Here is a 12,231-nt window from a genome sequence, read left to right on the forward strand (position 1 = left end):
TAGGGACTACTTTCCCCAGTTCGTGGCTAAAGGAATACTAGGTAAGCAAAAAAGCTACTTAGCTGCTGGGCTATACTCTTCCATGCCACACCCTGGGATCCCGCGCCTGGTGGAAAACCAGAGTCAGGCAGCTCCCTCCACTACTCGCCACAGAAACGCCCTCCTCTCGAGTCTCCGCCTCCTCCGGCTGGGAGGCGGAGCTAGCAACGTGAGTGTGAGAGGCCATATTTTTCAGCTATTCTAGTTTCCCGCCGGATGCTAAAGACTGAAGAGCAAGCTTGGAATGTACCATTCTCTTAACTCAATAATTCTATTCAAATTGAGACATTCGTAGATCCAGCTATACGAAAGTCCCCAAAATTACTTTTACTTTTCTTTTCTATAATACTGGAAAATACTAGACGCTCCATTCTGGAGCAATGCATTCCGTTTCCCCTCTCGGAGCTATTTGGGCTCGCTCATACGCAACTTCCTGGAGTAGATCTACAAATCCCGGAAACTGCACGCGCCGACCCGGTGCGGCGCTGCTTTGCTATGGGCAGGAAGAGGGCGGTGGGTAGCGGGTCGCTGGGCCGGGCCCTGATCCGCCATCAGACTCAGCGGAGCCGTAGCCACCGTCACGCCGACTCCTGGGTAAGCAGACCATGTCATCTTTCTTATCCTGTCGAGTTCCGAGAGCCTGAATGCTGTAAAATTTGGGGTCAGAAGTCAGAGAGATCATTCCCACAATTGGTGTCTAAGCAGGTGTGTGTGTATGTGTGTTCCCGGTACTGGGGATGGAACCCAGGGGCATTCTACCGTTGAGCTGCACTCCCAGCCCTATTTTTTATTTATTTTGCAACCGGGTCTCACTGAGTTGCGAAGGGCCTAAGTAGCTGAGGCTGTCCGCGAACCGCGATCCTCCTGTCTCGGCCTCCGGAAGGATCAAAGCACTGCACAGGTTGTACAGGAAGGACCATGAAAGCGGGGCTAGTGTGACGACGAGACCTTCCATGCAGTAGTCTCTTTAAGTTTGATTTGTGCCCTAGAAGCCTGGGGAGCGCTTGGAAGTTTACGAGGAGGAAAGAAGCAAAACTGTTTGTTTTTAAGTTACTGATTTATTTAAAGAATTGATCCTCCAAAGCTGTTGGGTTACTACCAGGAGCCAAAGTAACTCAGATCCCTGCTTCCCTGTTTTTCTCCTTAGTGGTGTAGCTCAAAGATTCGCTACCAAGGTACGGCGATACCTAATAGGCATAGGGAAGACCTATTTTTACCCCCCTAGGTCTAGGGAAAACCCTTAAAAATTGAATGAAGTGGTTCGCCTTGTGTTTATCATTCTAGTCATTTTCACCAGCCCCCTAGCCTCCAAGGTATTTGAGAATGTACTGAGTGATTAGTAAGATCCTGTACTAAACTTATTTTTATTCCTGGTGCTGCCTTGACTATCTATGTGTCACTATGCACCATCTGTCTTCCAACCGTAGGATCTGCAGAGGGATCTGCATACAGTGAATATCAGTAGTTACCAGATCTAAGATACTCCGAACATTGGATTACTAGCAATTTTAACTGATTTTAGGCAATGTGATATTAATGCAACCTTTGAGACATAGTGGGAAAATTGAATATGAATTCTAAAGAACCAGATACTGATCCTTATTCGAATTTTTGCTGATGATGTGACCCAGGGTAAACCACTTAAGCTCTTGACCCTTAGTTTTTTTGTTTTCTTATTTGTACCTGTACCAAGCACGTGGCTTAGGATGATGCTTATTGCACTCTGGGTTGTACATGGAAATCATTTTGGTAGTTTTGACTAACTTTTTTGGTTTTTCATCCCAGCAAGATAGAACAAGAAGTTTCAGCAACTTAGGGAGAGCCTGTTTCAAAATAAAAAGGGCCAAAAGTGTAGTTCTGAGGTAGAATGCCCCTATATTTAATTCTCAGTACCAAAAAAAAAAGAAGAAAAAAGAAGTATCAGTATATTACATATAATAAGGTAACTTTTGTCTCAAGATTTTATTTCCATTTTACTGTCATGACCAGTATTTACACAACATGTATCACTATATGTATTTTTTTTTAATTGTAGGCTTATATTTTTTAAAAAAATTGTGACTTGCTAGCAGAGTGAGATAGTCTGGGTTCAGCTCCTATATCTAATACTTTGTTTGCAGCTGTAAGCAAATTATCTATTTAAGCCTCAATGTTCTAATCTGTAAGATGAAGATAGAGTAACATTCATTTCAAAAGATTCTGGAAATTAAAGGATGAAAAGAAAGTTTCTATCATGAGGTAAGAAAATGCTCATTTAAATGTTAAGTATTAGCCAGTTGTGGTGGCACTTGGGAGGCTGAGACAGGAGGATGGCACAGGTTCGAAGCCAGCCTCAGCTACTGAGTGAGGCTCTCAGCAACTTAGTGAGACCCTGTTTCCAAATAAAGTATAACATAGGTCTGAGAGTTTAGCCTGGAGGTAAAAAAGCCTCTGTGTTCTACCCGCAGTACCACAAAAATAAATAATAATAATAAATAATAATAATAATAATAAATGTTAATTATTAGTAGTATAGGTTCTAAAGGAGCTAAACTACCCTCAAAACCGCAGAATAGTTGCAAAGAGGTTTAAAGCCTATTTGGATGTCAAAAGCAGAAAAGAGCAGCATTCATTTTTATCCTGTGTTTTATCATAGTTGCACACAAGTGAACTCAATGATGGCTATGACTGGGGTCGTCTCAATCTTCAATCGGTGACTGAACAGAGCTCTCTTGATGACTTTCTTGCAACTGCAGAGCTTGCAGGAACAGAGTTCATAGCTGGTAAGTTTACTGCTGAGTGTATATGACACTGGTCATATTACCATCTTTCTGTCTAGATATAAATAAGTCTACTTGAAAGTGTTTTGAGACCCTGCTAAATTCTTAAATAGGCTCTTTAACTCAAAGGCAGAAACAGTATGTGAAACTCTTAAACTCTCTATCTCAGAAGCAATGTGGGAAAGTCCAGTAGAACATAAACTATGAAGTGCAGCATGTGACATGGCTTTTAAATTCAGCTCTAAAAATCTTTAAGATTATACTTTATAGTATCAACTTCAAGAAACACAATCTCTTGTAGAAAAAAATCCAGTCAATAATATGGTGAACAGTACCAGCATTTTTGAGAATACTTTTTTTTTTTTTTTTTTTTTTTGGTGGTACTGGGGTTCCTGGAAGCCCTTCTACCTCCGGGCTACACTCCCAGACCTATTTTTACATTTTTTATTTGGAAACAGGGTCTCCCAAGCCAGCGCGCGTGGCTGGCATCGAACCTGCATGATCCTTCTGTCTCTGCCTCCCAAGCGCGGGGATTACAAGCGTGTGCCACCACGCCCGGCTTGAGAATACTTTTTGATGACTTTATTAAAAGCAAAATTCTTTCTTTGTTGCTGTTCACCAATTTCATTTTTTTTTTTTTTTTTTTTTTTTTGTGGTACTGGGGTTCCTGGAAGCCCTTCTACCTCCGGGCTACACTCCCAGACCTATTTTTGCATTTTTATTTGGAAACAGGGTCTCCTAAGCCAGCGCGCGGGCTAGCTTCGAACCTGTGCGATCCTCCTGTCTCTGCCTCCCAAGCATGGGGGGGGGGGGGGGGGTGTTTTACAAGCGTGCACCACCACGCCCAGCCTCATTGTATTTTTAAAGCAGTAATCAACATAGTATAGATAACGAGACATCCAGCCTTGGGGCTGAGTCTTGATTTTTTTCCATGCATATAATTTTAGTCACTGCCTTTGGGGGTGTGGTGACTAGGAATTGAACCCAGGGGCGTTTTACCTCCAAGCTACACCTTCAGCTCAGTTTTATTTTTATTTTGAAACAGTTTCGCTAGGTTGGTCAGAATCTCACTACTTGCTGAGGCTGTGGTGGAACCTGCAAACCTCCAGTCTCAGCCTCCCAAGTACTGGGATTACAGGCATGCATCACCACCACTATGCCCGGCTCGCACTTTAGAAGAGTGCCTGGCACACACAGTATTATAAACTGTTATTTCTATTCCTCTTATTAAAATAATAAATGTTATATTGTTTAGCAAATCATTCCTTCATTTGTTCAGATGCTTTAGTGAACCCTCAGCATTGAACTGGGTTCTCAAAGTACAATGTTAAAAGATCAATTTTGTTTCTTCAAGACTTTGTTTTGGGTGCTATGAAAGAAGTCTCTAGAACACAATAAGATTGTAAAAGATGGCATTCATATCCCTTCTTTTTGGAGGAAGACTGAGGCCAATCAGGGAAAGCAGAGAGCCTCACTAAGTAGCTGATGCTGGTTGCAAACCTCTGATCCTCCTGTTTCATACTCCCAAGTACTGAGATTACAAGTGTATGCCCCGACATCCAGCCTTGGGGCTGAGTCTTGAATGATGAGTAAGTCTTAGAAGGATATGGAAGATGAAATGGGTTCTTATCCAGACAGAGGATTCAAGGCAAGATGTGAAGCAATAGCCCTCTTTGTTCAGATAATGTTAAGTAGTTTGGTTTTGCTGGCATAGAGGACTGGCTATAATAAGCATAGACTGAAAAGGCAAAAAAGGAACAGATTCTGAGAAAAGTAGAGGTTCAGGGAGTTTCTCTAGGGTTTGAAGCAATTGAGCAACATAGTTTAAGATTCACTTTTTGGTGGTTTTGATTGGTTGGTTGGGGATTTTTTTCCCCCTTAATAGAGTTTTGATGTTTTGTTACATGTACATATTGTGCATTGATTACAACTATCAATTGAATTAATTAATCAGATCCACAACCTCATTTGTTGTGTGCATTGTGTAGTGAAATCTTTTAAGATGTACTTTCAAGTATACAATACAATAAAGACTAGCTAGAGTTTGGGAGCGTGGGTGCAATGAGATAAGGACCTTGATAGTCTAGTTAGACAGTGGGTGGAGGAGGTTCCATGTACTGTCAGCCAAATAAGGAAACAAAGCTACAGGGTAGGCGATGGACTGGAATAAAGGGCACGAATCAAGGAGCCAAAGTATTTACTGATGTTGGACAGAGCAAAGTGGGAATGTTAGATGGAAGATCACCATTGGAAGAAGAAGTTAATATAAAAGAAGCATCGTGTATGAGGCAAGAGGGGGGTTTTGACTGTTGAAGAGGACATGGGTGAGACTTGTGGTTGAGTTGGCTGTAATCCGGGTTACTGACTGAGCAGAGTCTCAGTGGTATTATGGTATTCTGGTAAGGGTAAGAGGCTGCAGTTTTTGCCTACAGGTGAAGAGGAATGTTACTGAAGATGTTATGTTATCTCTGAAGTAGAACCTTCCCTTGGCAGCCATTTAGGAAGTAAGCCTAGCTAGCTTCTTGGGGGCTGTCTTCTACTGCAGTCACCCTGGACCCTCAAAAGCAGGTGGTGGCTATGTGTGGAGCAATGGGAGAGGCCCGGGGCAGCTAGAGGCCTGGAGCCCTAGAGTTCAGGTCTCTCTAATCCATATATGGGCATGATTTTGTTCTTTTCTTTGAATTTCCTGATAGAGTCACTGATATCTTGAATTTCCTGATAGAGTCATAAATATCTTGTATAAATTATAAAAGTATAGGGGTTTATGGTTCTAACTGGAGCAAATCTTTTCACTGAATATTTGCCTCCTCATCAACTCCCATTGGCTTTAAATTATTCTTCATAAATAAAATGAAACTGATTGTGTTAAGTCTTTACAGCCCCTTCCCATTCCTACCGTTCCCATGAAATACATTCACCATGTAGAGTTTTATAAAATTAGTACTTAAAGAAATGATGAGCTTTTGAAAAGTGTAGTGAAGATTTCTTAATTTCTTTCTCTCTATAAGAAACTTTATTTGGAAAGTAGAATTTATTGAGGGCTAAAAGAACCTAAATCAAAGGTGGGCATAGTGGCACACGCCTGTAAAATCCCAGTACTTGGAAGTCTCAGAACAGGATTGCAGATTTGAGACTAGTCTCAGCAACCTAGTGAGGCCCTCAGCAACTTTGTGGATCCTGTTTCAAAATAAAAAACAAAACTGGGCGGGAGTGTTGCTCAGAGGTAGAATGCCCCTGGGTTCAATCCCCAATATGAAAAAATTTTTTTCATATTCATAAGTTTGCCACGTTCATCAAAATGACTAATACTCAATGTTTCATATTGCCTCTCTAAAATAAGGGTACCTTTTTTTTCCCCCCTGTGAACAGAGAAGCTTAATATTAAGTTTGTGGTCCCTGAGGCTAGAACTGGACTCCTGTCTTTTGAAGAGAGCCAGAGAATTAAGAAACTCCATGAAGAAAACAGACAGTTCTTGTGTATACCAAGGAGGTGAGTTGAACAAGAATTTAATTTATTACAAGGCATAAAGGACCACTGAGGATAACATTTTTAAGTTGTTTGCATTTTTTCATTCTTGCTTTTCTCAGCTGCCATTATTATATCCAGATTTCCTGTTTTATATGTGGTAACTTCTATGTGGAATTTTTCTCCTCTATGATTGTTTCAGACCAAACTGGGACAAAAAAACTAGTCCAGAAGAACTCAAACAGGCAGAGAAAGATAACTTCCTAAAATGGAGACGCCAGCTTGTCCGGTGAGTGTTGAACTCTAACATTTGTCTTGAAACTCTGCCTGGGTCCGGGCATTTTGGCTTGCATTGCCACTTGCCTTTAGAAGTCTTGATTCCTTTAAAAGGGGAATGGGTCTTGCAAGTGCTTTTTGTTGCATGACCAAAGCACAGCATTGCAGGCTGCATGTGTGTATCTTTGTAGGCACAGGAGTTGGTGTGGACATTTTTCCTTTCATTCCCTTCTGCTCCAGCAGGTTCTCAGCAGTCTGTCACTGCTCTCCTGAGCATTCTTCTAGTAAGAGTGTGTGAGAGAGAAACTTCCAGGGCTTAAATAGCTTAAGGATAAAATTTGAATTTGGTGGTGTATTGGTAGGAATAAATCTTATTTTTATGTTGACTCAGCACGAGGCATGTTAAAATAATTAGATAGTATTTGTGTACTTATTCGCTAATGTCATGAATTTGAACATTATATTTTTTAAAACTGTTATAATCTGGCAAAGATAAAAAAAAAACCTTTTCATTCTAAAGCCAGGCTAGAAGAGGAACAAAAGTTGATATTGACTCCGTTTGAACGAAATTTGGACTTTTGGCGTCAGCTCTGGAGGGTCATTGAGAGAAGGTGAGTAACCATTTTCTTTCAAGATGTTGTAGTAATGATACTAGAATTGGATGTTGACATGCTCATGTCTCAGAATCTAAGGAGAGGGGGATTAAGTTCTACAAAGTGCTACTGAGAATTTGGAAAAAGCAGAATGTATGACACTGTATTTTTAAAAAACAGTTCTTGGTTTGTTTTGGTTAGTAAGTGGATTGACAGGTATGTGAGAATAGTGAATGATTTCTCTAAGGTGAATTCTGAAGTACCTGAAGTTATTCAGCAAATATGTATTGAGGTCCTTTTGGTAACTGGAAAATATGGGCATAAAAAAGGGTAGGTTCTTGACTGTAAAGAGCTTGTATGTTATGGGGAGAGCCAAATGTCAGTGTTCATGTCAACGGTCTTTTCTGGAGTTCAGCTGAATGCCATCCATATTGGCAGGCACCAGTGGCACATCAATGAATGAAACACAATCCTTGATCTCAGAGAACTCATTATCTAGTAAAATATAAAGGGGAGTGTGATTCCTTCTATGTTACAGATAGAAAGGTAGTGGGCCGTGTCATAGCACTGGAAGGAACAATTGATACTGCAGAAAATTCTTGACAAAACAGCCTTCTCGCCTCTTTAGATTATTCTAGTTTCTGATATTTATGTGCCAGCCCTTCCCCACATGTCTAGTGATTTTTTTCCCATTCATATTTAAGAATAAAGCATTACAAAGCTAATTGATAAGCCTCCCTGTTTAGATGGAGTTTGCCAAGTAATGAGCCTATCTATGGGTGACCAGACAGGTATCGATTGTATTTGGTTGAAATACCCCAAGATGTTAATATCTACAGATCTTTTTCCCTAGGGCCAGCCAGTCTCTTGGGAGAGAGGGTTATTGGAATTAAACCTAGATATGCTCTACCGTTGACTTACCCCCGCCCCAGCCCTTTTTAGTTTTCATTTTGAGAGGTTTTACTGAGTTGTCCGGGTTGGCCTCAAACTTGCTCTCCTTCTTTCTCAGCCTCCCAAATGCTGGGATTACAGGTGTGCACCACTGCACTTGGCTGCCTGCCAGTTAGTTTCTTAAAGTGAAGAATGATCTCCTTCTGGGAATGGGGCCAAATGAGTGGTGTGATACAGGTGTCTGGGCATATTCACAGTTCAGGATAAAGGCTTAGGTTCCATTCCTCTTTTGTGTATTGACAATTCTTCACTTCTGTGCCTGAAGTCCCAGTTTTGGAGCCTCAGGGTTTTTTGTTTGTTTGGTTGGTTGGTTGGGTTTTTTTTGTTTTGTTTTGTTTTGTTTTTGCATTTTAAGCCCTAGCCCTCTGCTGTTGGTGGTGGAGAAATGGATGCTGTGGGGTGGGTTGCAGTTACCTGGCTGCTAGGAGGTCACTATTAAGAGGAATTCTAGTCTCCTGCCATACTCTTGCTGTTAGAGAGAGCTGATACTTTTGACCTTGAGCTTTCTTGGGGCTCTGGGGCATGAACAGGCTTGGTTCTCACTGGCTTCATATTTCTTAGTTGCTGACATTCTTTCTTTTTGTTCGAATGAATTTCATTCTTTGCTTTCATTTTTTTTACAGATTTTGAGGGGGGCAGAGGTGACTGTTATGTGTTTAGTCTCCCACGTTCAGTAGGAAAGCCCTTTGTACTTTCTTTGCCCCTCAAAGAGCACCTGGTTCCCCTGGTGAGCCTGTACTTGTTGAAACCTCTAGCTTCCGCAGGTTACAGCATTACTTGTTCTGTAATTTATATTTCTCTTTTCTAGACACCAATATCTTTCTAACTCAGAGAAAATAGTTTACATCACTTGGAAGTAGATCTGAGTTACACAGAAATGTTACTAACAAAGTGACTGCCACCACGTCTTTAATAAGAAATATTTATTGCTGTCTTCTCTACAGCAGATGTCTCCTGTTTGCTAACAGGCTGGCTAGGCCATCTGCCTCTTTAATTTCAATGGTAGTTATCAGAAAAGATGTGATGTATAACATGCCATTGAAAGGCAGGAAACTGCTGGGGGACTGGGGGCAGAACACTGTATCCAGGAAGATAAGCACTTCCACTGCTGTATAAATGCTTCCTGCTATGTGGTTGGCACCTTGCATCCTAATCCAGCATGTGCAATGAGCTAGCTTGAAATACCTTATCTTCCTGGTGTTTAAACGCCATTTATTCCATCTGTGTGCTTGGTAGGTAGAAGTGATGTCTGTAGGCCTTGTAGTTTTAACTTATTAGGTTTGTTCACTTTTTGTGATTTACTCGGCTTAAGTGAGTTTACAAGTGAGGTTACCTTAAAAATGGAAATACTGAGAACTAGCTTAGAGAATTTAATATGTCAAAAATTAGCAAGTCAGCCGGGCATGGTGGCGCACTCTTGTCATCCCAGCATTCTGGAGGCTGAGACCTGAGGATCGCGGTTCGAGGACAGACTCAGCTACCTAGTGAGGCCCTCCGCAACTCAATGAGACCCTGTTTCAAAATAAAGAATAAAAAATTGGGCAGGGGGTGTAGCTCGGAGGTCAAATGCCTCTGGGTTCCATCGAGAGAGAGATAGGGGGGGGGGAGGGGAAGGGATGGAGGGAGAGAGAAATTAGCAAGTCTGTGAGTTCCTTTCAGTCACAGGATTATGATAGAATTTTAGCTATTCTTAGGGGGAGGATATACTTTTCAGTTTCAAAAGCCCTGCCTTAAATGGTAACCTTGATTCCTTGGAGTTTAGTATGTTTGCAAAGAATTATCTCAGAAAAGGTTGGTTAACCAAATTAGGATTGGAGGAGACTGCTATAAGGTGGTGCACTCTTCAGCTTCTCTTTGTAGTAGCAGCCACAACTGTCCTTTGTCACATCTCCCTAGCCTCAAAGACTGGACAGAAGCAGCCTTCCAGAGAACTGAAGTGGTTTTTCGGGTTGGGGTGGGAGGTAACTGGAATCAAACCCAGGGGCATTCTACTTCTGAGCTACATTCCCAGCCCTATTTTATTTTATTTTTAAACAGGGTCTCACTAGGTTCTATGATTCTTGCTATATTGCTTAGTCTGTCCTTGAACTACAGTCCTCCTGTCTCAGACTCTCAAGTACTGGGATTATAGACATGCACCACCATGCCCATCTGTGAAGTTGTTTTTCTAAGGAGAAAGCTGCTGTGGTGTTGCAGTGCCAGGCTGGGCTGCCGTGGTCCCCACTGCATTTGTGGGGGGCCTCAGGGGCCTGCCATCAGGTGCAGAAAGTTTTCTCATTACCACGTCCTCCATGTGGTGAAAGAAGTTGGACTCATTGTTCCTGTTTCAGTATGGCAACTTAAGCTGATACTTTGCTGTTTTGTATTTTTGCCATTTAAGCATATTTTTGGAACTGGTAGATAATTATTTGCTAGGTATAAGCTGTCTCTGGGAGTTGGAGGTTTAAGTAAGATACTGGCTTTTGTAGTGGCAGCTGTCAGCAAGTGATTTAGTAGCTTTTGAGGCTTCAAAATGAGTGCAGATTAGGGACTAAATATTTAGTAGATAGCTCTGGAGCAAAGAATGTACAATATTCTTTTTTCTACTAGGAGAGTTTACTAGAAATTATAGCGGAAGTTATAGCAATGAAATGCTATTCCTCCCCCCCCCCCCCACTAGGCCATATTAGAGCAGTAGAATATTATAGTTAAGAGAATAACCTCTAGTCCTGACTACCTGGGTCTCATTCTGTCTCCATTACTTCTTAGCTGATGCTGGGCGGGTTATCCAATTGCTAATGTAAGCCTCAGTTTCCTCATGGATAAACTGGGAATAATTCCTTTAAAATATGTCGCCAGGCATGGTAGCGCACGCTTGTTATCTTCATGCTTGGGAGGCAGAGACAGGAGGATCCCACAGGTTCGAAGCCAACCGTGCATACTGGCTTAGGAGACCCTGTTTCCAAATAAAAATGTAAAATAGGTCTGGGAGTGTAGCCTGGAGGTAGAAGGGCTTCCAGGAACCCCAGTACCACCAAAAAAATAATAATAAATAAAATATGTATGTCGAGCCAGGTGGGGTGGTGCACACCTATAATCCTAGTACTTGAGAGGCTGAGACCGGAGGATCACAGGTTCAAAGCCAGCCTTGGCATCTTAAGACTTTCAGCAACCTAATGAGACCCTGTTTCAAAATAAAAATTAAAGAGTCAGGCGTGATGGCCCACACTTGTAGTCCCAATACTTGGGAGGCTGAGACAGGAGTATTTTATAGGTTCAAAGCCAGCCTCTGCTACTTAATGAGGCTATCAGCAACTCAGTGAGACCCTGTTTCCAAGTAAAGAATAAAAAATAGGTGCTGGGGGTGTAGCTCAGAGGTAGAATGTCCCTGGGTTTCATCCCCAGTACCACAAAAAAATATAAATAAATAAAAATTTAAAAATAGGATTGGTGGGTAGCTCGAAGTTAGGATGCCCCTGGGTTCCATCTCAGCACTACCAAAAAAAAAAAATATGTCAAGTGCTTAACATATGGAAAGTGTTTGCTACTTTTGCTGTTTATATAAGGCCATTGGTCCCTTTTACTTCACAAATATTGGATTTTCTAACTTTATTTTTCAGTGATATTGTGGTCCAGATAGTAGATGCTCGAAACCCACTCCTGTTCAGATGTGAGGATTTGGTAAGTACAGTTGGATTGATGTCTTGGAGCAGCAAAGAGGGCAGCATCACTCAGCATGACTGTGGGCGGGCATTCTGTACTCTTTTGCTTTGTTGAATTAGGCCTGCCTCTCCTCTCAAAGTCAGGAGCTTGCATAATGCCACTGTTGAGACAGATGTTTTTTCGATCAATGTTTTGCAGGAAGGCACAAACACTTTGCCAGTTTCCTATTTTTTAGGAGACATCAATAGAAATAACATTTGACTTATTTTAGCATAGTCTAATCACTTTTTAATCCATCTCATTAAATTCTCTTCTTACACCTTACTTATTACTCCTGTGGTAATAAGAGAACTAAGTTTATAAAATACTGTAGCATGTAATAAGTGACCTGAGAGATTACATGGAAAAAAAAAAGTAAAATTTTGAATTAATACAGTACTAGCTGGGCGTGGTGGTTCATGCTTGTAATCCCCATGCTTGGGAGGCTGAGACAGGAGGATCTCAC

At 41.5% G+C, this 12,231-nt stretch overlaps 1 protein-coding gene across 1 annotated transcript in view; it reads left to right on the top strand.

Annotated features, from left to right (window-relative positions):
• Positions 1-534: 534 nt before the first annotated feature.
• The window catches only part of LSG1 (large 60S subunit nuclear export GTPase 1), a gene marked incomplete at both ends in the record, with an annotated part of 28,915 nt that continues 17,218 nt past the window's right edge, over positions 535-12,231 (top strand). Inside the window, 6 exons of the mRNA XM_080695811.1 lie at positions 535-633; positions 2,675-2,801; positions 6,168-6,288; positions 6,467-6,553; positions 7,065-7,151; positions 11,684-11,744. Coding sequence (XP_080551937.1) covers positions 535-633; positions 2,675-2,801; positions 6,168-6,288; positions 6,467-6,553; positions 7,065-7,151; positions 11,684-11,744 — 582 coding nt within the window. The remainder of the gene's footprint in view (positions 634-2,674; positions 2,802-6,167; positions 6,289-6,466; positions 6,554-7,064; positions 7,152-11,683; positions 11,745-12,231) is intronic.

Source organism: Muscardinus avellanarius (assembly GCF_963383645.1).
Source record: "Muscardinus avellanarius genome assembly, chromosome: 5".
NCBI lineage: Eukaryota > Metazoa > Chordata > Mammalia > Rodentia > Gliridae > Muscardinus > Muscardinus avellanarius.